The sequence below is a fragment of the Schistocerca cancellata genome, chromosome 11 (genome assembly GCF_023864275.1).
Source record: "Schistocerca cancellata isolate TAMUIC-IGC-003103 chromosome 11, iqSchCanc2.1, whole genome shotgun sequence".
Lineage (NCBI taxonomy): Eukaryota > Metazoa > Arthropoda > Insecta > Orthoptera > Acrididae > Schistocerca > Schistocerca cancellata.
In genome coordinates, this window is record NC_064636.1 from 34,465,759 (window position 1) to 34,492,540 (window position 26,782).

Sequence of the window (26,782 nt, forward strand, 5' to 3'; positions counted from 1 at the left end):
TTATCATGGGTTGCCAAAAGTTAAATTGCACTGCACATTGCAGTTAATTTTCAGACAGAAAATTTCAATGTTTAGTATTTTGCAAAAGCACTTTCACTCTTGTAATGAGTTGTAACACATTTTTTCACCAAGATGTTCATTCCTTCAACAGGTCCAAGTGGCACTTATTAAGGAAATGCACTGCTATCAGTTTCCTTGGAGGTGGTTCGTCTCAGCCACAGTACACAAAAAAGTAAGACAAAATACCATATTTTAGTACACTCACTTTTACTTCTAATTAAGTATAAGGAAAAAATGTTTCACACTTATAGAAAATAATGCTCATTACTTTGTAAATAAATACATTACATAGTTCTCATAACGTCGCAATAATTGGCACTAAAATTGACTGTAGTACAAAAGGTGGGAACTAGTAAAAATTTTAAAATCAAGTACACATTACACTGCAAAATGTTACTCTAGTTCATAACTCTGTCTGAAACTGGTTAAACTTGAAAGCTTTGGGTTTCTTTCCCATTTGCAAAATCACTTAAATGCCAAGTCCTGGTTTGAAATTCACTTCACTTATGGACTCCAATCACCTTAATCTCCAAACTATGGACATTACCTCAAGATTTGCAGTAGTGTAGATTTACTAATCATTACATTATGAAAAAAAATAGTCACCATCGCAAAACTTAATTACTACTCAATTCAAAATTAAGGGAATAGAAGTTGTACCAAATCATTGCCCTACTTCTCCACTCAACTGTGAGAACTACTCTCATTCAACCAGAAAAATAAATCCTCACAAAATGTTACCAAATAGTTGGCCCGTCAGGATATTCACATAACTCTAGCACCACAGTAATCAGTTAACCAGCAAAATTACTTATCTTCATTCCAGTATTACCGCTTTAAGCTCATAATTCCTCAGAACACAAATAGAAGTTTTGAGATAACATACAGACCCAATAATGCAGCATAATATGAACTGTAACTTACTGAAATACTGCTCTTTCTGCTAAGCTCTCATTGCCAGCTGCAGCGTCATGAATTTCAAAATATACGTAGTTCCCAATGTTGCCTAGGTCAAAATTAGATTGTCAATAAAGTTACACACATTTGTTTTTATACAGTTATCTTTTTCATTAATCAATAATGTCTGTCAGCTCCATTATTTTACTGTGGAAATCTTACCTACTAACTATCCAACAGAAAGTGTGTGTTAGACCGATAGTACTAATTGCCCGTGAGTTCTGTAAGTTCCCTCACATCCTCAAACTCCGTGCCCTCCACCTTGCTTCTTTCTACCTTCTCTGACACGGATCCCTTACCAACTCATCAAATTCCCACCTCTTCTCACTCACACAGATCAACCCTGAACAAACTACACCATCTGCAAACTTTACTCGAATAATCCTATAGTTTCTCTTACACTTTCCAACCATAGTGTGCTGCTGCACCTCTACCAACACATCCCTACACACCCTCCATGTACTTCCCCAGAGTAACTTCAACTGCTTTACCCTCCCAAATTATGAACTGTGTCCAGATAGTTACCCCTCCTACCAACTTTAAACCCACCCTACCCATTCCACATCATCAAGGCTTCCTCTCCTCCCTTTCCCATACTTCTCCTACCCCCTTCTTCCCCTTCCACCCATCCTCACCAAGCCCCTTTGCCTCATCAAATTTTAGCCTCAATAGTAGCTCCTGCTGTGGCTTGTCCTGATGAAGGAGACGGAGTGTGTGGAGGTGAAGAGAGGTAGGGATACAGCGACAGAGGTGCGGCAATGCGCCAGGGGTGGAGGGGAAGCAGGACACCAGAGAGTAGGGGTCATCGAGCCTGTGGACAGTGTAAAGGATGCAGAGATGTTGGAGGGAAAGGAGGAGGTGTGGGAAGGGGATGAAGTCATACAGGAGTCGTGTGGGGGGCAGAAGGCGGATACGGAAGGCGAGGCAGAGCGTGTGGTGTTCTAGAATTTCGAGGGCCTTACAAAAGTGGGAGGGTAGGAGATCCAGGTAGCGCTGGGATGACAGGGGATAGCACGGATGAGGGATTTGTAGGTGTGGGGGATGGTGGAAGGGTGAAACCCCATTTCCGGCCAGACAGGAGTTTCAGGAGACAGAGGTGGGAATGGGCTTTCTGCTGGACGTTCGGGAGATGGGGGGTCTAGGTGAGGTGGAGGTCGAGGGCGAGGCCAAGCTATCTCAGGGTGAGGCTGAGCTGGATGAGATGACCGTGAACGATTAGGATCAAATCGTGGAGATGGAAGGAGCGAGTGGTGCGGCCTGGGTATTGGAGGGTTTGATACGATGGAAACACTAGTTGCACCAGATGGCGAACTGGTCAGTGTGGGTTTGGAGGGTGTGTTGTTACCATTGAAGGGTAGGATAGAGAGCCAGGAAGGTGGTGTCATCAGCATATTGGAGCAGGTGAACAGGTGGGGGTGGCTCGGGCATATCTGCGGTGTGCTAGAGATAGAGGAGAGGGGAGAAGACCGAGCCGTGGGGATTGCCAGCAGTGGGGTAAAAGATACGGGTGTAAGTATCATGGAGGGTGACATAGGAAGGATGGCATGAGAGGAAGGTAGTGACCAGACAAACAAAATTGATAGGCAGGGTGTAGGTCTGGGGCGGATGTCATACCCAGCCGAAAGGAAATGTGATAAATAGTCATATATATATAGAAGACTCTACCACAAATACTGCTAGCTCTGAAGTATTCTCGTCATAAATAATTGGAAGAAATATGCATTTATAGCAACAGACCAAAAACACTTGGAGCGAAGGTATTAATTATTACTTGCAGCGTCTGCCTGCAGAACTAATTGCAAACAGAAATCGAATTTTTTAGTATGAAGCTCTGGAAGACAATGTTGCAAGGTGTCACCAACATATGGTAGCAAGATACTATTCCTGAGGAAGTGTGGCGGGTCTCTCATTTGTTTTGCTTACAGCACGCAGCAGTCGGCAGCACCCCAATATTTGTAGCCACGCGAGTCTTATACTTTGCTTGTTTAAAACTGCAAAGATGTGAAGTATTTTGATAAGTTTCATGTTCGCTAAACCAAAGGAACTGCACTTTACACACTTTGTGCCTCAGCTCTCCGAAAGTGAGAAATGCCTTAAGTTACAGTCTGGCTGACAGAAATATGCCTCTCCTCAACAATCCTGCAGAGCATCTCACCCTCAGCCTCTTCTTCTCCACCCTTACCGTCACATGTGCCACCATCTACATCCGCCCTTGTAACCCCCCCACCCCCCCACCCCACGATTTACTGGCCCACATTGACCGCGCCTTCTCCACCTGCGTGATTGCTGCAGACCTCAACATCCACAGCCGTGTTCCTGCCGAACTTCAGCGGTTCCATCGGTTTCTCACCACCCTACAGGGACACCTGGTTACCCTCCCCATCACACCCGACCAGAGTCCCACACCCCTGCTGACGTGATCCTAGTTTCCGCCAACCTCCTTGGGTGCGTCACTGCAGAAGTCCCTGACATAACTGGCAGCAACCACGCCCCCGTCCTCCTCACTATCTGTGACGATCCCCGTCCCCGTCCCGTTCCTCCCCCTGATATTCCTCGTAAACTTGTCCACGATTACTCCCACACCAGCTGGGATGCCTACCGATACTCCGTACACACCCAGGTCAAACGCGATGACCCTACCCTCCAATCTCCCGATGACATCTCACGATCTGCTGTCCCCCACTGGACGTCGTCTGATGCCGTAGCCACCTATATCCCTACCAAAGCCATTCAAACTCACCGGCCAGCCCTGCCCTCACAGGCCGCCCTTCTCCTTCGTAAATCTCATAGCCTCTACCGATCCTTCCTCCGCACACTCGTGACCGAGACACACTCACCGCCACTGGCAATTACGACGTATCCGCAACGTGCTCACTGCGAAGAAACGCCGTGCCTGGCGACAGACCTGTGTACAACTCAATGCCGTGCTCTCAATAATCTCTTCCAAGTACTGGTCTGATTTCCACTGCCTTACTGGGAACCGCTCTACCCCGCACTACCTTCTCCTCCGTGATGACCGTCCATTTCCTGACAACCTCAGTAAGGCCAACCACTTTGCCTCTCACGTATCCGAATGATTTTCAGTTCCAGTTGTTCCACAATTTGATTTTCCTCCCTCCCCAACATCATCAAATGTCTGGATACCACCGCTCCTCCCCTTGCTCCTACCTTCCAGTACTTGGGCCACACACCACCATCTGCCCTTAACACCCCCATCACTACACTGGACATCAGCCTCACACTCCACACTAAACGCAACACCACCCCTGGCCGTGATCACATTACCTACCGCCATCTCAAACACTGCCCTCCCTCCATCCTTGCAGTCCTCGCCACACTCTACAACGTAATCCTTGCCACCAGCTTCTACCCCGACCTGTGGAAAACCTCCCGTATCCTTATGTTCTCCAAACCCAAAAAGCCTTTATCTGACGCCTTTTCCTATCACCCTAAATGTCTCACCTCCGTATTCAGCAAGCTCTCGAAATTCATCCTTACCCGGCACAGCCGTCACCACCTCCACCGACATCACCTCCTCCCCGACACCCAGTTTGTCTTTCGACCTTCCACCTCTGCCGACGACCGAGTTCTACATCTCACTCGTCACCTCTCCCTCCAGTTTAATTCACGTCGCACTGTCATTTTTGTCTCTCCAGACCTCAAAAAAGCCTACGACCCTGTTTGGCCTCCCACTCTCCCGTTTAAACTCCAGACCTACACCCTTCCTATCATCTGTATCCATTTGATTGCCTCCTTCCTCTCCTGCCGCCCCTCTTATATTACCATCCACAACAGATTCCTGCACCTTCTGCCCCTCTGCGGGTGTGCCCCAGGGCTGTGTCCTCTCCCCTCTCCTCTACCTCCTGTACACAGCAGATATGCTGCAACCCCCCCCCAATCCCCCCCAGTACACTTCCTGAAGTATGACAATGACACTGCCTTCCTTGCCTCGCTCCTACCCTTCAACTGTCCAAACATCTTCTCCAGAATCACCTTGACCTTTTTGCCACATAGTGTAGCCAGTGGCTCCTCTAAATCAATCCTTGCATGGTCTAGGCAATCATTGTAGGTCAAACCACTCACTCCTTCCGACTCCTTGATTTTCCTCTTACCCTCCACACCTACAAATCCTTAATCCGTCCCATTCTCTGTTATGCCAGTCCCGCGTGAATAACCACCCCACCCCCCCCTTCCACCCCCCAAAAAAAAAAAAAAAAAAAATCTATAAGTCCCCTCCAGATCCATATCATCCTCGCCTTCCGTATACGGCTCCCGTCCTCCACGTGGATCCTCTATGACTTGATTCTTTTTCTACATCTGCTGCTTTTACTTGACCACATCCAAGGCCTCTATACCTCCCACTGACTTGATGCCCCCCATCCCCTGGTTGCTGCTCTCCTTTCCAACCTCTGCCCGCTGCTGCGCCTTCACTTGTGTCCCCCCTACCCTTCACCCATACACCATTCATCTCTTTTCCCAAAGTGGCTTCTGTAAACTCCCCCTCCCGGATGCTGCTCTCTCTCCCTCCATTTGTCCCTCCTATCAACTCTGGCTGTCCCCTCCCCCCTCCCTCTATCCTTTTCCATGTCTCCCTCACCCCTCCATTTCCATCCTGTTCCCTTTTTCCCCCACCTACCCTCTCTTTGACTCCTTCCTCTCCCCTGAGTACTTTTGCTTTCCCCTTCACTGCTTTCCCCACTCCTTCTTGCATCTGCCATGCCCCCTCCCCCCCTCTTTTACTGCCTCCTCTCCATCCATTGGCTCCACCCTTTTTGCTATTCCACTCCTTCTGCCTTCTCTTTTGAAAGGGTCCACCCCCCCCCCCCCCCAAATCAGCCTTCGTGTCTGCTTTATAGTGCAGTGTTGAAGTGTTGTACTTGCCGGTTTTTTTTTGTGCCTGTCTAATTACTATGTGGTTTAATCAGCCGGTCTATCGCCTGTTTTTATTGTTTATACTGTACTCTGTACTCATTATGTTTTTAAGACTCTTCTGTAGGCTGCAAAGCGGCATATTACGCTGCTGCCAGCCCCCCCCCCCCCCCCTTCAGAGGGTGAATAAAAATAAAAAAAAATAAAAAAAACGTAAATACGTGGAACATACAACAGAAGCTGCATCAATGAAGAATTTTTAACTTGAACTAATATGTGATGAAAATTGCCGCATAGTGTTGTGTTGATGAGTTGTCGCATTTAGTCGCGAGTAACCCATATGACTGGACCAACAGATAGTAAAGTATCTAGTCCCTGAAATACGCTTTTATTACTTGTTTATTTGCGTGTACTGTATTATTACAGGACACGTGGAATTGTAACAAGACATGTAACAGACGTGCAAATGTAATGTAAATAATATTATCGTTTTTTTTTTAATTTCTCGTTATTTTATAGCTGTTTTCATACTACAGTAAAATGTGTCAAGTGCAAATAGTAGTACAACACGCATGTACAATGTTCATGAAACTTATCAAAATGCATCACATCTCCTATTTTAAACAAGCGAAGTGTAAGACGTGTGCGCTGCAAATATTAGGTAACTGCCGATTGCTGTGTTAGTACAGCAAATGAGAACCGCCACACTTTCTCAGCCAGCGTATCAGGGTGCCATCTGTCGGTGACGTCTAGCAACACTGCTGTCCGGAGCTTCTCTCCATCATTTGAATTCGTCATATTTGATTTCAGTTCGCAATTAGAAGCTCTACAGGCAGGTGTTGGATAAGCAATTAACTCGTTTCATCTGTTTTTTATTCTGCTCTTGTAAACGCGTTTATCTTACAATTCTCTGTGACGAGAATCATCATACTTAACAATATTTGTGGTAAAACGTTCTACATAGTCAACCATTCGGGGAATTCGAGGCGCATTCATAGTCCAATTGTTGAACATTGAACAATTTTTGAATGGTGCGAGCGTTGTTCCTCGCCCTACTACATTAACTGAAAGTTAAGGTTAAATTGATATTTAGTGAGTTGTTTGATTGGTGTCGCAATTCACGAATTCGCTAGCAATTTTTATCCCTCTCATATTTCGGCGATTTCTGCTATTAATCACCTTAGATGTTACACGGTCATTTGTCGCAAATGAGACTTGCCCACAGGCATAATTTCAACGAAACAATCAGTATGAAGTATGTATTACTTACGTCCTTCCTTTGGCTTCACTTTAAATTGTTAGTTTAAATTAATAGTGTTATGTCGAGTATCGTAACAGAAATTACCACACAGTACCATAGGAGTCCATGTTTAGAATATGGGTTCTAAACACGTTTTTACGCCTTCACAAGTATCAGAACCACAATGTAAGTCAGTCGATGTAGCGATAATTAAAAATATCAGTGACAGCAGAACTGGAAAAGTTGTCACATTGCCTTTACAGTTTACACCGTCTTCGTCAGAAGTAAGGTTAGTTTCTATATTTATGAATGAACGTATGGTACAGTGCGTAACTGAAGAAATTATGTGATTAGAAAGGGATGCAAAATAAATGTGGACTATACTGTAATTGAATAACGAAAATTCCATTCTGATCTTTCATCCTATTCCCCAAAATTTTCTGCCATATATTTAATGACAAAGGCCTGCTAGATTTTCATACTCATCAGTCTATCCCTCCCACCTTTAATGTTGGTTGTGATGACAGACTGACCTATAGCTAAGCCCAAGGTCTAGGTTAGGTCGGAAACTTGCGTGCTTTAAGATTGATGATGTGCACGTCAAAACAGTGGAATGTACGGATGTTACTGTTACAGGTTGAAATTGGAAATTGTACTAATGGAAAATTTTGAGATACAGACAAAAGTTTAGCTGAGTATTGTACTGTTGGAAAAAATATCCGCCTTTTGAATACAGCTGTTAAACATTTGGTAAAAGTTACATAGTAGACACCAGATTGAATATTTTTGTAGTTTATGGATGATATATGTGTGTAATACGCATGAAAATACTCATAAGAGGCTTATCAATAATCTGTTTTCGAAATGACCGTGCAATTTTAGCCTTTATGATGGAGTGTGTTTAAATATCTGTCTATAACCACAACCTTTTTATTTTTCTTTTATTCTGTTTCAAATCCCCCCCGGAATGGGTCAGGCTGACAGTAGCTTTGTACGCTGCTCAACAACCTACAGCATTTGTAAAACATAATAAGAAGATAATAAGTAATAAAAGGAGGCGATTAAAACAGTTGACTTTTCAATTGTAAAATGGCAGAAAGTTGTGGAAGTTAAAATATAAAATAATGTGTTGGTGCTGCTAATTAAATACATAGGAAGAAGACAGGTACACTAGTAGACAGACAATTGAGAAACACTGTGACAGTCTGGTTTCTGTTCGCAAGAGAGAGAAAAATCACACCCAGCAACAGTACGGTTTCTGTTCGCAACACTTCGGAAAAGACACACGACAGTTATCACCCGTTTAAAACACTGCACTAAAAATTAGGCACGAAGAAGACACTGCACAGTCTTGGGCAGATGGTGTTGGCAAGGACCGAAGAGGGGAGGGGGGGAAGCAGCCGATGGAGGGAGAGTACTCATAAGGGGTGGGGCGGCAATGTCTTTGCAGAGCTAGCTAATCATATTAATTGTAAATATATTCTTAGACAACTTACATGCGAGTGTGTCAACATGCGTGTCCCACTTTAGATTGCTTTGAATTGTTAAATCAAGGAATTTTACACTAAAGTCTTTTTTACTAATTCATTCCCTTTGTATACTTTAATTTCATCATTAAAACTACTGTTGTTAAACTCCATGAGTCTTGTTTTACTACCACTTACATTTGATGGATTTCATTAAAGTACTGTGCAATTTCGTTTGTCACGTTATTACAATGGGTTTCTAGTTTATTAAATGATTAAATGATCCCTTTTTCCACACAATGGACATATAATCTGCATACAGAACTATTTTGGAATTCTGAGTGCAACATCTTATGTCATTTACATAAATTAAAAACAGAAGAGGACCCAATACTGAGCCCTGGGCACTCCATTTTTTTATATTAGTTATTTTGGATTTGTGAACACCTCTTTTCAATTAATAGAGCAGCTGCTGTGGTGGTTGTTTTACATATCAAGAAACAATTTTGATTTTCAAACATTAGGTAGTGCATCCGGAGAGAGCTCATAATTCTGTTGTATATTTCAACTATTTTGGAAAAGACTGGAAGTATTGAGGTGGGTCTGTAGTTTTGAATTTTGAGTTTGCCCCGTTTTTTAAAGATTGGTGTTACTTAAGCTTTTTTTAGTCTGTCTGAGAAGGTGCCTGATTCCATTACATTATTTACTGCTACAGACACAGTTTGTCTGCATGCTTTTAATACATTAATACTAAGGCCATCATGCCTGTGAAATGGGAAGACTTTAGAGAGCTAATGATGTTAATTATTTCTTTGCAGTTTGTGGGGGCTGGATGTATGTTATGCTCAGATGGATTTCCTTCGAAATTATACTGCAGGTTGTTATTTTTGTCATTGATAGCTTCCCCCACTGAAGAAATATATTCATTGAATATGTTAGCAATTTCAAGTTCATCTTTTACTACCATCCCATTGTGGTCAATATTAAATTGTATACAGCATTTGTCCTGCCTGTTATAAAATAGTTTGTCACTCCCAAGACACCAGTGGTAACACTTTGTGAAGCCTGGAGGTTGTTTGCAACATAGCTGCTCCTGATCTGTATCAATAAGGGTTTATAATATTCATGATAAGTTTTGAAAACCTCCTTTAGCTTGAGATTCAGTCTATTATTCAACATCGCACTATGGAATAATTTTAAATTTTCCCTTGCTTCAATGTCATCATTATTTTTCCAGATACTTCTGTTTGTATTTTTAGTTCGTTCAACTTTTGTGGCTGCAAGGGGGCATGTGGCATCAAAACAATAGTAGAAGTCAGAAACAAAGCTCTCATAGGGAAACCTATTGTTCTAAAAATCATGATATGTGTGCTAACGTGCAGGTCAGTCTGTTGATGTTTTCATTATACATAATTCTTTTTCTTACATACAGTTTCTTTTAGTGGCAAAGGGCATCTCATTTGCCCCCAGTTGAAGCTGTGCTGCATTTTGATCATAGATGGCTAGTTTTAGAACAGCTGTTCTGTAGGTAAGATGGGTCACATTTATGATTATATTATCCAGACATGTTTTGCTGTTGCTAATCTCACTAGTTGTCTCATGGATAACTCACGTCAGACTGAATCTATCGAATAGAAGGTGCAGCTTTTTGGTGTTGGCATCAATCTGTATTTATATCCCCTTCTATTATAGTATTTACATGGCTGTTTGATACAAGAAATGTACTGTCTGTATATATCAGCAAGTCAGAGAGATTTTTGAAAAATGTATCCATACATGCCCCAGGTGGCCTATACACACCAATAATTGCTTTATTTTCTCTGCCACCCCATTTTAGATTTATTGCAGCAAATTCTGTGATTCCTTTTGCGCAGAATGTACAGGGTGACACAGAAAATTGGGAACATTTCCACATTCCAATAAAACAAGAAGTGATGAAGGAAAGAAATTGCATTCATAGTAATTGAAATCTTACAACTTTGCCATTTACGAAAAATAGATGGCATTTCTCATTTTTTAGAAATTATATCCTTTAGATTGCGTCATTATGTATGAATACATTCGTGAAATCTGCTGTTGAGATTACTCATTGACTGCTGCAATATCACAGCTGAGATACTGTGAACTGCATACCGAATACTCTGTTTTAACTCGTCCTGGGTTCTTGGTCGAGTCGTATAGACTTTGCTCTTGAGGTAACCACACAAGAAAAAAAATCACAAACAGCTAAATTTGGCCTTCTAGGTGGCCAGGGAATGTTACCAAATTGTGAGATCACACAGTTGCCAAATAATTCTCACTCATATGTCATTGATTACCGTGCAGTGTGTGATGTCACTCCGTCCTGTTGAAACCAGGCATCTTGTACGTTTGGCAAGTAATTCGATGCAGGCGTAACAAAAGTTCATGACATTCCATGTAACAGTAATGGAATCAGTGGCCAGATAAACCACCAAAACATGCACTATTTGCCTCTTGACATTCCCTGTTGGCTTCCTATGGTGGAACGTCGTCATCCATGGAGTCACTACTAACGTTGACTTTAAGACCATTTCAGGTAATTCGAGACAAGTAAAATTTGCACTATATTTTTTACTTACCTTCTTTTCTCACACAGTTTGCTTAAGTTCTTCTTGTCTAGTGTTCTGATTCTTGAAGCAGAAATTTTCACATTTTAGGTTCTCATGGTTCCAATTGATGTAAATAATTTTGAAAAATGCCTGCACAGAATTTTCTTTCTTTTTGGAATTTATTTGCTTCACATTTTACTACATCACACTGTCTTTTGAATTTTCACGTTAACAAAACCAAAATTACATTGTTCCTCCAAAATACAGAAACGCGTCTGATCACATGAGAGGCATGCCCACTACTATCTCCTCACCCTGTGGTAATAACAATATTCCAAATGGTTTATAAATTTTTTTTGACAAATTAATTTCTATTAATTTATAAATGAATCCTGAAATAAGGATAATAAACAGTTCTAAATTGCATAATTAACAATAGAAATTTTAACTGTGCCAAATATTTCATACGAGGGCATTTCAAAACGTAAAGATACAATGGCTCGCAGTCCTTAAATAGAACATTTATTTAGAAAACGTCAGTTACATCTTTTTAACTGGATTATTTGTTATTTTTTGACATAATCACCCCCGTTATCCAAACATTGGTTAAGTCGGTGCACAAGCTTTTGTATCCCACAGTCATAGAAGGTTGCCACCCGTTATCGGAACCACATTTCAACTTCATCTTTGATCTCTTCGACGTGGAATGATTTTCCACCAAGATGTGACTTCAAGTAACAGAAGACACGGAAGTCGGTGGGCGCAATGTCCGGGCTGTATGGCGGATGGTCCAATACGTCCCATTTGAATTGTTTGAGTAGTGTTTTGGTTAGGAGCGCTGTGTGAGGCCGAGCATTGCCATGAAGCAAGCGGACTCCACTTGTCAGCATTCTCCTGCGTTCTCCTTCGACGTCATTTCAAAGTCTGGCAATATGCAACAGCATTAATTGTCGTTCCAGGAGGCATAAATTTCAACAGAAAAATGCCTTGTCTGTCCCAAAAAACAGAAGGCACGATTTTCTTCGCTGATATCGACGTTTTGCATTACTTAGCTTTTGGTGAATTCGAATGGCGCCATTGCATCGATTGTTGCTTGGATTTAGGTGTACGGTGATAAACCCATGTCTCGTCATCTGTCACAATGTGATCAAGGAACTCATCAGCTGCTTCAGCATAGCATGTGAGGAAGTCGAGTGCAAAGCCCATCCTTTTCTTTTTGTGTTCTTCCGCTAACAGTTTTGGAACCCAGTGCGCACACAATTTCCTGTACCCTAACTTGACAGTAACAACGTCATAAACAGTTGTCATTGACACGTCCGGTACGATCTGAAGCAATTCTTTCAATGTGAGAAGTAGATTCGCAGGAATTGCTTACTCCGTTCTCCGAAGAAGGGCATCGGAGATCACATACGGCCGACCTGTTGTTTGTTCGTCACGAACATCGGTCCTACCTTCAGAGAAATGATGACACCGTTTCATTACATTATGTAGATTCATAATGTTCCCGTAAACAGAAACAATTTCTTTGTGAATATCCGCTGGTCGCTGACCTTTTGCACGAAGAAAACGTTTGACGGAGCGCACTTCGCATTTGGCGGGATTCTGAATCGGCGCAGCCATTTTAAACGTGACCTACTTCAACCAGAAGCAACGTTCATCAGAATCCCTCCTCAGTGCAGCACTCCGTGAAGAATGGGCAGCCATTCCCCTATAAACCTCCCAGCACCTGACTGAACGTATGCCTGTAAGAGTGGAAGCTGTCATTGAGGCTAAGGGTGGGCCATCGCCATATTGAATTCCAGCATTACCGATTCAGGGCTCCACGAACTTTTAAGTCATTTTCAGCCAGGTGTCCTGGTACTTTCGATCATATAGTGTAAGTTCCATTCTAATCCTCCAGATGATATCTGTAGATGGCATTAGTTTGAAGACAGCAAATGTATTTGCAAAGGGAAGAGTGTGGGACAACGAAGAGTGACTGCGGAACAATGTGAATGAGTGAGAGAGTCTGCCATGCATAGCCCCAAAAAGTCAGTGTGGAAGGCTGGTGTTGAATTAACAGTTCCAGTGAAGTCTGTGTGGAAACTTCTAACGAGACACTTACAACTGTAGCCTTATCATTTGCAATTGTTACAAGCTCTATAGTCCTCAGACTGGGGTTTATATGCTAACATTGCAAACAAAATGCTGTTCCATGATGGTGAGAATTTTCTGGACTGTGACTTCTTCAGTGGTGAATTGACATTTCACGTAAGTGGAAATGTGAACACACAGAAGATGTGCATCTGGGGATCAGTTATATGTGCACGAGATTGTGCAGCCATAAGAAGGCCCCCCTAAATTGAATGTGACTCTTGCCACGACAGTAACTCTTGCGAGAACAGTAACCGTGACATGGACAGTTACAGATATCACTTCATATATGACTTATTCAGTTGAAAAATTGAACATGTTACTTTGAAATAAAAACAGTAGAAGTCATATTTCCTTGTCATATTGTGACTCTAGCATTTAACATGCTTCTGTAACAAAGGCTAAACTCATCCAGCCCTGTGTTAAACAGTGTAGCTTATTTCGTCTATATTCAGAATTATCCATTGCAACAGTCTTTGCACCTTAATTTAACTTCCAATTACTGATAATTGAAAACTGTTCCTTTTGAAATAATAATTAAATCGAGACCCTAAGCTGTCGACAGGCGTCGATATACACCAGCGGGGACAGCTGAAAATGTGTGCCGCAACCAGGACTCGAAACTGGGAACTCCTGCTGACATGGCAGACGCTCTATCCATCTGAGCCACTGAGGGCACTGAGGATAGTGCGACTGCAGGGATTTATCCCTTGCACGTTCCCCGTGAGACCCACATTCCCAGCTTAACGTCCACACACTTCATTTGTAGTGCCCCTGCCAGTTACACTCATTACTCGTGGCATACAATCTTACCGAGTCCCGTAAGAGTTCGGGCAGTGCATGTGCATCCAGCACAGGAGGAGGAGGTCAATGGCCGGTTAGCCTTAACTATACGAAGATGGTATCTGTTCTTTCAGACATGTCCGAAAGGACACATGAAGATGATAATCTTCATATACTGTTCATTTTCACTATGCACAAAAGTTCCTGCACAAAAGTTACTGATTCAGAAACACTGTACAGTAAATATCAAAAGTAATCCCACACACCTTTACATGAATTAAATGAATTACTCAAACACTTATCTCCTATGAACTGAAGTAACAATTTCAACTCTTAATCATCGTTTCTAGCAAATTCTGCATACTATTTTCTCAGCAACACAACTGTGGTTGTCTGCTCTGTGCTGAAGTCCAACAATGGCCTTACATCCACTCTGACTTAGTATATGAGCAGTAGTGCTGCAGCATTTTTGACTTTATACAGCAAAACACCACCACTTCCAGGAAAAAAATAAGCTTTCAGCCTCAAAAATTCCAGGGCCAGCTATAAGAAAAGAGTACAATATCACTACATCATAACATAAAAGCTAGCAGTGCCCTTAGAAGTTATACAGAACAAATAGTGTATTAAAAAGACATTATAAGATGAATGTCAGCAAAAGTGAAGCAAGTGTATTGGCATGTAGTTGAATTAAATTAGGCAGTGCTGAGGGAATTTGATTAGAAACTGAGGCACTAAAAATAACAATTGTTCCATTGTTCGAGGCACTAAAAATATTAGACAAGTTCTGTTATTTGTGCAGAACAAGGTGGAGGGGATATAAAATGCTCACTGGATTTAGCATTCAAGAATTTTTCAAAGTGATGCATTTGTTAACATTTTATGTAAATTTAAATGTCAAGAAGTCTTTTCTGATTGTCTGGAGTGTTCCTTTTTACGGATGTGTAATGTGGATGATGGAACAGCAGCATTTTAAATGTCGTGATACAAAAGAATACTGAAGATTTGGTGGGTATACCGAACAACTAATGAGTAGATACTGAAATGAACTAGGGAAAAGAAATAAACTTGTGGTAAAACTTGACTAAAAGAAACAATTAGTTAATGGGACACACTCTAAGACATTCAGTTATTCGAGGAACATCTACATCTACATCTACATTTATACTCCGCAAGCCACCCAACGGTGTGTGGCGGAGAGCACTTTACGTGCCACTGTCATTATCTCCCTTTCCTGTTCCAGTCGCGTACGGTTCGCGGGAAGAACGACTGTCTGAAAGCCTCTGTGCGCGCTCTAATCTCTCTAATTTTACATTCGTGATCTCCTCGGGAGGTATAAGTAGGGGGAAGCAATATATTCGATACCTCATCCAGAAATGCACCCTCTCGAAACCTGGCGAGCAAGCTACACCGCGATGCAGAGCGCCTCTCTTGCAGAGTCTGCCACTTGAGTTTGTTAAACATCTCCGTAACGCTATCACAGTTACCAAATAGCCCTGTGACGAAACGCGCCGCTCTTCTTTGGATCTTCTCTATCTCCTCCGTCAACCCGATCTGGTATGGATCCCACACTGATGAGCAATACTCAAGTATAGGTCGAACGAGTGCTTTGTAAGCCACCTCCTTTGTTGATGGACTACATTTTCTAAGGACTCTCCCAATGAATCTCAACCTGGTACCCGCCTTACCAACAATTAATTTTATATGATCATTCCACTTCAAATCGTTCCGCACGCATACTCCCAGATATTTTACAGAAGTAACTGCTACCAGTGTTTGTTCCGCTATCATATAATCATACAATAAAGGATCCTTCTTTCTATGTATTCGCAATACATTACATTTGTCTATGTTAAGGGTCAGTTGCCACTCCCTGCACCAAGTGCCTATCCGCTGCAGATCTTCCTGCATTTCACTACAATTTTCTAATGCTTCAACTTCTCTGTATACTACAGCATCATCCGCGAAAAGCCGCATGGAACTTCCGACACTATCTACTAGGTCATTTATATATATTGTGAAAAGCAATGGTCCCATAACACTCCCCTGTGGCACGCCAGAGGTTACTTTAATGTCTGTAGACGTCTCTCCGTTGATAACAACATGCTGTGTTCTGTTTGCTAAAAACTCTTCAATCCAGCCACACAGCTGGTCTGATATTCCGTAGGCTCTTACTTTGTTTATCAGGCGACAGTGCGGAACTGTATCGAACGCCTTCCGGAAGTCAAGAAAAGTAGCATCTACCTGGGAGCCTGTATCTAATATTTTCTGGGTCTCATGAACAAATAAAGCGAGTTGGGTTTCACACGATCGCTGTTTCCGGAATCCATGTTGATTCCTACATAGTAGATTCTGAGTTTCCAAAAACGACATGATACTCGAGCAAAAGACATGTTCTAAAATTCTACAACAGATCGACGTCAGAGATATAGGTCTATAGTTTTGCGCATCTGCTCGACGACCCTTCTTGAATACTGGGACTACCTGTGCTCTTTTCCAATCATTTGGAACCTTCTGTTCCTCTAGAGACTTGCGGTACACGGCTGTTAGAAGGGGGGCAAGTTCTTTCGCGTACTCTGTGTAGAATCGAATTGGTATCCCGTCAGGTCCAGTGGACTTTCCTCTGTTGAGTGATTCCAGTTGCTTTTCTATTCCTTGGACACTTATTTCAATGTCAGCCATTTTTTCGTTGGTGCGAGGATTTAGAGAAGGAACTGCAGTGCGGTCTTCCTCTGTGAAACAGCTTTGGAAAAAGGTGTTTAGTATTTCAGCTTTACGCTTGTCATCCTCTGTTTCAATGCCATCATCATCCCGGAGTGTCTGGACATGATGTTTCGAGCCACTTACTGATTTAACGTAAGACCAGAAGTTCCTAGGATTTTCTGTCAAGTCGGTACCTAGTATTTTACTTTCGAAATCACTGAACGCTTCACGCATAGCCCTCCTTACGCTAACTTTGACATCGTTTAGCTTCTGTTTGTCTGAGAGGTTTTGGCTGCGTTTAAACTTGGAGTGAAGCTCTCTTTGCTTTCGCAGTAGTTTCCTAACTTTGTTGTTGTACCACGGTGGGTTTTTCCCGTCCCTCACAGTTTTACTCGGCACGTACCTGTCTAAAACGCATTTTACGATTGCCTTGAACTTTTTCCATAAACACTCAACATTGTCAGTGTCGGAACAGAAATTTTCATTTTGATCTGTTAGGTAGTCTGAAATCTGCCTTCTATTACTCTTGCTAAACAGATAAACCTTCCTCCCTTTTTTTATATTCCTATTAACTTCCATATTCAGGGATGCTGCAACGGCCTTATGATCACTGATTCCCTGTTCTGCGCTTACAGAGTCGAAAAGTTCGGGTCTGTTTGTTATCAGTAGGTCCAAGATGTTATCTCCACGAGTCGGTTCTCTGTTTAATTGCTCGAAGTAATTTTCGGATAGTGCGCTCAGTATAATGTCACTCGATGCTCTGTCCCTACCACCCGTCCTGAACATCTGAGTGTCCCAGTCTATATCTGGTAAATTGAAATCTCCACCTAAGACCATAACATGCTGAGAAAATTTATGTGAAATGTATTCCAACTTTTCTCTCAGTTGTTCTGCCACTAATGCTGCTGAGTCGGGGGGTCGGTAAAAGGAGCCAACTATTAACCTAGTTCGGTTGTTGAGTGTAACCTCCACCCATAATAATTCACAGGAACTATCTACTTCTACTTCACTACAGGATAAACTACTACTAACAGCGACGAACACTCCACCACCGGTTGCATGCAATCTATCCTTTCTAAACACCGTCTGTGCCTTTGTAAAAATTTCGGCAGAATTTATCTCTGGCTTCAGCCAGCTTTCTGTACCTATAACGATTTCAGCTTCGGTGCTTTCTATCAGCGCTTGAAGTTCCGGTACTTTACCAACGCAGCTTCGACAGTTTACAATTACAATACTGATTGCTGCTTGGTCCCTGCATGTCCTGACTTTGCCCCGCACCCGTTGAGGCTGTTGTCCTTTCTGCACTTGCCCGAGGCCATCTAACCTAAAAAACCGCCCAGCCCACGCCACACAACCCCTGCTACCCGTGTAGCCGCTTGTTGCGTGTAGTGGAAGTGTTGGGAGTAAAAATTGTAGGCAGAGGGAGAGACTGAGGCTTTACTGCAGTAAGCAGGTTCAAATGGATGGAGGTTGCAGTAGTTTTGTGGTGATGAAGAGGCTTCCACGGAGCAGACAAGAGTGGAGAGTTGTGCCAGAACCTCATTCAGGCTGAAAACTACAATCATTCACTCTCCATTTGTTGATACTTGTGTTGTAGTTACTGGTACTTCTTAGAACACACAGTTTACATAATATTGTTAAGAGTTTTGATAGCACAAGCAAGAATACTCACAAGGGGACCTCCCCATCGCACCCCCTCAGATTTAGTTATAAGTTGGCACAGTGGATAGGCCCTGAAAAACTGAACACAGATCAATCGAGAAAACAGGAAGAAGTTGTGTGGAACTATGAAAAAAATAAGCAAAATATACAAACTGAGTAGTCCATGTGCAAGATAGGCAACATCAAGGGTAATGTGAGCTCAAGAGCACCGTGGTCCCATGGTTAGTGTGAGCAGCTGTGGAACAAGAGGTCTTTGGTTCAAGTCTTCCCTCGAGAGAAATGCCTAATTTTTTATTTTCAGACAATTATTATCTGTCCGTCCGTCTGTCCATCCGATGCGATCACGTTTTTTTGGGAGTGATTATCAGATCCTCAAGAAAACCTAAATCGGGCAATGTAGAAGAATTTTTATTACCCATTCGCCCAGTGTACAAGTTAGGTGGGTCGACAACATATTCCTGTCATGTGACGCACATGCCGTCACCAGTGTCGTATAGAATATATCAGACGTGTTTTCCTGTGGAGGAATCGATTGACCTATGACCTTGCGATAAAATGTTTTCGGTTCCCATTGGAGAGGCACGTCCTTTTGTCTACTAATCGCACGGTTTTGCGGTGTGGGTGCAAAACACAGACACTAAACTTATTACAGTGAACAGAGACGTCAAAGAACGAACTGACAGATCATAACTTTGCGAAAATACAGAAAGTAAACTTTTCACCGGAGGGAAGACTTGGCCAAGGATCTCTCGTTCCAGAGCTGCTCACGCTAACCACAGGACCACGGCGCTCCTGAGCTCGAACGCTCCTTGATGTTGCCTATCTTGCGCATGGACTACTCAGTTTGTATATTTTGCTTATTTTTTTCATAGTTCCACACAACTTCTTCCTGTTTTCTCGATTGAACTGTGTTCAGTTTTTCAAAGCCTATCCACTGTGCCAACTTTTAACTAAATCTGAGGGTGGTTCGATGGGGAGGTTCCCTTGTCAGTCATTGATTTCATAATTACAAAGGTTGACTCTAGTGGGCAGAGATTCCTGAAAAATAGATTGAATCTGTCACATCACAATTAATAGAATTTAATTGTAAGTTATGCTATGTAGGTAGATACTCGCAACTGTGTGTCTCAGCTGGGAGTAGCATCTCTAACAGAGAGTTTCTGGAGAAAAAAGTGGAGAATGAAAATTGGGCAGAAATGTATGTGTCTGATAATGTAAATGATAAATGTAACATTTTACCAGATATTTACTTAAAAGCTATAGAACACAGCCTACTGAGTGAAACAAGCATAATAAAGAAAAAGGGACGGCATATGTCACGATTGATGAAGGGTTTACTTCTGTCCTGCAAACAACTACAACATCTTTATGATATTAGCACAGATCCACACAGGCCTTAGGTCGGTATTGCACTATCAAATTTCTTTGTCCAGTGTCTTTGTCAACGAAATTTGATGGTGTAATAGGGAACTTTGTCAAATGTCGTCAAATATTTTATCAAATCTAGGGCCTCACTGTAGATTTGATCAAAGAAGTCGTTTGTCTTCTGTTCATTGCAATGCAATATGTTACCACGTAGAGCGCTAACATCGCTGCAGCGTTCTGTCATCTGTAGTGTGTTTGTAAATGTGACCAGAAGATACAATTGGTGTGTGGCGTTTACCACAAAATTGATAGAGATGTATGAAGCTGATGAGGTTCTTTACAATGTGAGGCACACTGAATATAAAAATAGATTACGAAGATTGGAGAGCTACAAAAATACTGCGGAAGTTATTAGCCGTGACATACGGCCTGGGTGCACGGCTGACAACATTAAAAAGAAAATTAATGGCCTCAGGACAAGTTACTCTTACAAGAAAGCAAAAGTACATATCTACGTATTTCTTTATTTTTATTTATGCAAGTAAAATTTACATGTCATACAAATGATTGGCATTAATTTGTTCACTGCAGCAACTTGAAGCATACAATAATGTTTACATAACCTACAAGTAGTTTACATTATTTTCATTACTATTATTGCAGATGCATGAAAGCAAAAGTGGGGCCAATGCACAGGTGGTTTACACTCTGCAAGTGTACTGTTTCCAAATGCTGAAGTTTCTGGACCAGGCGACAGAGGCAGACGAGAGTGTCTGTAATATTGAGAGCACAGAGAGGGGAAGTGAACATGCTACACCAATATTGGAAGAAATGTTTGAGGTATGTACATTTGTTTATATTCTACATAAATAAATGTGATTATCTTGCCAGGGCACTTTCCGAGCGCCATTGTAAAATGTCTTAAAGTATTCTCTAACTGCTCTCTCGTGTACTGGACGTCCAGAAGCAGCTTGGCAAGCTGTTGGTTCCATTCACTGTAGGTCCTCAGTGCTCTGTGTCTCAAGATAAGTGCAGTCTCCTACTACGGCAGACACTGTTAACTGACGAGTGTACAAGTGTTTTCTTCTCTCAGTTAACAAGTTGTGCAGTGTTCAGGCAGCTAGTGTAATTGTGGTAACTTTTTCTCGAGGCAGATTAATGGTAGTAAGAAAAATCCTGAAACGACTCGCAAGAATGCCAAAGCTGCTCTCCACTAATCTTCTTCCTCGTGACAGTCTGTATGTAATTGAAAATCTTTTCTTCCTTTGTGTTTCCTTTTAAGGGGTATGGCTCCATAACGTTGTAACTCAGAGGAAAAGCGTCATCTGCCAGTACAACCATTGGAGTTGTAATGTTTGTGTTCCCAAGCTTCCTGCCTTCAGGATTGTTGAGAATAGATCGGTCAATGAGACACTCCTGGAGTTTGCTTTTTGAAAACATTCCGGCATCACCGACACGCCCATTAGTTCCTACATCAACGTACAAAAATTTATAGGAAGCGTCTACAATGGCAAATAAAATGATACTGTTGAATGATTTGTTATTGAAAAAGTGAGATCCACTAGCTTGTGGGCATTTAATACAAATATGCTTTCCGTCCATTGCTCCTATAGTGTTATAACAGTTCCACTTCTTCTCGAAATCCTCTGCAAATTGCCCCAACTCTTCTCTGCTGGTGGGTACCTGTAAATAAGATTTATGTATGTGCAAGGAAGTATGTAACTAATGGCTTTCATCTCTTATTTTATAGCACGAGATGCGAGAGCCTTCTGTTTCATGCCGTGAGCCACAGCCACAGCCCCAGCATCAAGAGCGGCCTCCCACAAAAAGGAAAGGCACGGCAGACGTTGCAACAGACGTCATTGTGAAGGCCACCAGGACATTGAAGGCTGTGGCTGATATGGCCAGAACTCTGCCCCAGCCTGTCCAAGAAGACCAATACAGTGCCCTTGCCACCCACATCGCAGCTGAACTGAGTGAGATGGATAATGTGGGTGGTAAAAAAAAAAAAAAAGTTTTTGTGTCTGTATATATATATATGTGTGTGTGTGTGTGTGTGTGTGTGTGTGTGTGTGTGTGTGTCTGTGTCGCGCGCGCGCGCGCGCCCTTTTTCCCCCTAAGGTAAGTCTGTCCGCCTGTCCGCTCCCGGTATTGGAATGACTTCTTATCCTCTCCCTTAAAACCCACATCCTTTCGTCTTTCCCTCTCCTTCCCTCTTTCCTGATGGAGCAACCGTGGGTTGCGAAAGCTTGAAATTTGTGTGTGTGTTTGTGTGTTTTTTATTGTTTCTATCTATCAGCGCTTTCTCGTTTGCTAAGTCACAGCATCTTTGTTTTTTAACATATATATACATATAAAGTGTATTGAACATTTATTTACCCTCAGACATTGGTCCGTTAGTACTTTATAAATTGCTTCACACATTTCAGGTATTATTTTACTTAATGTGCACTGTGCAATTAAAGTGCTGTACTGTAAGATAGAGTAACTTTCTTCTGTAGCAAGGAATCGGAGTGTTACAGTGAGCCTGTCTTCTGCAAATATAGCAGTTCTTAAGTGAGTATTGTGCTTTGAGATATGAGGAATCACTTCACTGAGCACATACAGAAATGTATGCTCATCCATTCGTAAGTAATTGATGTACGACTTGACGTCCTCCACTATAAGCTCACGTAACAAGTTTTGTTGAATGCTTTTATCGTCTTGTCCTGAAACCCACGGCTTCACCCAGGTACGTTTCCTTTTTTCTCCCCGCTTCTGTATCACATGTGCACACAGTGCAATTGTGGTACATGCAACTGCTGCGGTTAATAACAATTTGTAGTTGTCAGCCATCTTGAACTTTGACGAAAAATACGATGACAGTGTAATACCCCTTGTACGTCTACATCTACATATATACTCCGCTAGCCACCAAGCAGTGTGTGGCGGAGGGCACAATTCCCGCCAAAGTCATATTTCCCTGCTCCATTCCATTTGCGGATCGAGGGAGGGAAAAACGACTGTCTGAACGCCTCAGTACGAGCTCTTATTTCCCTTATCTTTGAATGATGATCATTGCCTGATTTGAAAGTTGATGGTAATGATATGTGATCTACATCCTCGGTGAAGATTGGATTCTGGAATTTAGTGAGCAGCCCCTTCTGTTTAGCACATCGTCTGTCTGCAAGTGTGTCCCACTTCAGACCTTCTATGAGATTTATAATGCTCTCACAATGGCTAAATGTACTAGTCACGAATCTTGCAGCTCTTCTTTGGACCTTCTCAATCTCTTGAATCAGACCCAACTGGTAAGGGTCCCATACAGACGAACAATACTCCAAGACTGGATGAACTAACGTATTGTAAGCTATTTCCTTTGTTGAAGGACTGCATCACTTCAGGATTCTACCAATAAACTGCAATCTAGAGTTCGTCTTACCCATTACTTGGTTAATCTGATCATTCCATTTGAGATCATTTCGAATAGTCACACCCAGATTCTTGACTGATGTTACTGCTTCCAAAGACTGATAATTTATATTGTACTCATACATTAATGGGGATTTTTGCCTTGTTATACGCAGTAAGTTACACTCACTAATATTGAGAGATAACTGGCAGTCATTATACAACACATTTATTTTCTGCAAATCCTCATTGATTTGTTCACAGCTTTCGTGTGATACTACTTTCCTGTAGACTACAGCATCATCGGCAAACAGTCTAAGACCGCTGTCAATACCATCAGCCAGATTGTTTATGTAAATCGTAAAAAGCAGAGGACCTATTACGCTGCCCTGGGGCATAACTGAAGTTACTCTTGTTTCTGTTGGAGTTACCCCGTTCAGGACGATATACTGCTCCCTGTCTGTTAGAAAACTTTCTGTCCAGCCGCATATGTCATTGGATAGACCGTAAGTGTGCACTTTTTGTAGCAAGCGACAGTGCAGAACTGAGTCGAACACCTTTCGAAAGTCAAGAAATATGGCATCAACCTGGGAGCCACTATCTAGAGCCTGTTTTATGTCATGTACAAAGAGGGCCAGCTGTGTATCACATGACTGCTGTTTCCTAAAACCGTACTGGTTTCTGCAGATAAGCTTCTCGGAGTCTAGAAAGGTCATTCCAATGATCTGATAGATTACGGATAAGAATGGTGCTATATTTGTAGCATAGTCAACATAAAATCTTACGGGGATATTGTCTGGGCCAGATGCCTTCCTGGTGTCTAAGGATCTTAACTGTTTTACAATCCCAGATACACTAAACACTATGTCAGCTATCCTTTCGCTTGTTCGATAATTGAAAGGGGGAATGGTGCTGCAGTCCTTTACCTTAAACGAGTTTTTGAAAGCTAGGTTTAGAATTTCAGCCTTCTGTTTATCATCATCTGTTACATTACCTGTACTGTCAGCAAGAGAAGGTATTGAATTATTTGTAGCGTTCATAGATTTTACGTACAACCAACATTTTTTGGGGGTTATTTTTAGAATCTGCAGATAAAATATTGCTTTCAAATTCGTTAAAAGAGTCTCTCATTGTCCTTCTGACAGCTGCTTTCATTTCGCATAATTTCCGTTTGTCAGCGGGGTAGTGACTACATTTAAAACGACTGTGCAAAATTCTCTGCTTTCTCAGCAACTTGCTAGTATGTTTGTTGTACCAAGGTGGATCCTTTCCCTCCGTATACTTTTGCTAGGCACATACTTCTCTAGCACATGGTGGACAATACCTTTAAATTCCGACCAAAGATGCTCAATATCTTTGTGTTCTGCGATGAATGCTTGGAGCTGACTATGAAGATATTCATTAATGACACTTGTATTTGATTTCACAAACAAGAAAACTCCATGCTGTTTCTTTGTTTTGTTTTCTTTCAGCTTCCACTGACATAGAAGCCACAACGACATTATGGTCACTAATACCTTCTAGATTAACTTCCTCAAAAAGATCACGTCTGTTTGTCGCTAAGATATCCAGTATGTTCCCATCTTGAGTTGGCTTTGTAGCCAATTGCTCAAGGTTGTATGTTGAGGTCTTGGTCTTAGGAGGTGAGTAACTGAATTTCTTTATTTAATTCTTCCTGTCTTAGATGGTACAGTTGAAGACCACTTATAGCCATTCTTACCTGAAGGATGGAAGGATGTTTGCATTGGAAGAACTACCATGGATGTCATCATCTTCTTCTCCACCCTTTTCTGTACCTAATAGTTCCTGTATTTCGACAAAATCACGATCTTCATCAGAATCTAGGCCTCCAAATGAATCGTCTTCCTGGTCCAACTCGTCCATAAGTGTATTATGTATATTATCATCTGTTAAGAGTCCATTTACTCATTGTCACTGAAAAAAAATAATAATATAGGGCAACATTGAAAGGAAACATTTATAAGTTACACACAATATATATTTCAGTATTGTATACTTACCAAGTTATTATTTTCAATATGCATAAATGAGCTACACAGAATGCACACTGGGGTAATCCAGACCCTACGGACATTCAACAATCTTTACACTGCCGCAACAACAATGCAAATGTTTGACTTAACATCACATATGTGTAGGCAGTGTTACCAACTTAATATGCACTACGTTTCGATAAACTGTTGCCAACATACACTTTGTAATACACAATAAAAAGTACGCTGGGGTCTGTAGGATCTGGAAGGTCTAATAGCTGTTAGTAGCATTGTCAATAAATATTTTACGAACACATGGCAGATATACACAAAATGACAAAACTGATCCCCAGCAGGAACTAAAGCATTCTTCAATGAACTTATGTGATTTCTATCCTACAACAGATCAAGAGACAGTAAAAGTGACAAAGAAATTACATAATTCAGCTTCCACTGACTTAAATGGACTGTAATTTAAAAATTTAAAATTAACAATAAATGAAATGGCCAAAGCAATTTGTCACATAGTTTATTTATTTATTTATTTATTCTCTATGGACAAATACAAGGATTTGTTTTGCGTAGTTTACATATTGATCATTTCCCATTTTAACATTGTGGGAAACAATTATATACAATACGTCTAACAGATTGTCATGTCTGACAAAAGATTGTTTTCCAGATAGAATGATATTAGCCATAGACTTACCACTATGCAAAAATGGAGATCCAATGTGCTGTGTCAACCGCAAACCATTTTCTCAAAAGTTCCTGAGAAAGAAAAGTACTTCAGATTTCTGTCATTTTTGAAGAAGAAAAGAATGGCATTATAAATAGCAGATGATTTTGACTGCAGAAAGGAAAATCAATATTTTCAGTGTATTTGAATGTGTAAATATCATTCACAGCGATTAGATCAATGGCAAAATCCTCATGGTATATTTTGTGACTGCTGTGTGACTAATCAAAAGCTTATGACCTAGTTGATCATGACATTTCAATAAGGAGACTTCATTTGTTTGGGATTAGAAGAGCAGCTCTTAGTATTGTTAAGTCATACCTGCAAAATAGAAAACAAACACAATTAGAACAATAACAATATTTACTGGGATTTTGACAAATTAGTCATTCCGTACCACAAGGCAGCATATTAGGATCCCTAATGTTTCTGTGATAAATATACAGAGATAAACATACCTAGCTCTTAATACTGAAAGCAACAGAATTCTTTTTGCAGGTGATACCACTAACATAACCAGTGCCACAAATTTAGTGGTGCCATAACAAAAAGCAAAATGATATTTGATTTTATCACTCAGTGGCTTGGAATCAATAGAGTAATTCTCAGTAAAGAGAAAACTAAATCGGTACTATTTGGGTACAACAAAAGAAGACTACAGGCATCATCTTAGTAGCACGCATGAATATGCTTCAAAAAACAAGATTTTTAATGCTTGCCACAAACAATAGTTTACTGTTGAAAGACTGAACTGGTTTCAGCTATATTTGATCTCAAGAACATTAAACAGCTAGTAACAGATGATGCTATGTGAATGCTGTATTCTTCATATCTTGATGCTATCATGACCT

The 26,782-nt window shown here is 41.4% G+C and overlaps 1 protein-coding gene across 1 annotated transcript; it reads left to right on the forward strand.

Moving 5' to 3' along the window:
• Window positions 1–157: 157 nt before the first annotated feature.
• LOC126108154 (uncharacterized) lies at window positions 158–26,745 on the forward strand. Its single transcript, XM_049913398.1, has 4 exons — window positions 158–232; window positions 20,472–20,648; window positions 21,559–21,805; window positions 26,693–26,745. The coding sequence occupies exons 1-4, from the start codon at window positions 176–178 to the stop codon at window positions 26,743–26,745; spliced, it is 534 nt and encodes a 177-aa protein (XP_049769355.1). The 5' UTR covers window positions 158–175.
• Window positions 26,746–26,782: the final 37 nt, after the last annotated feature.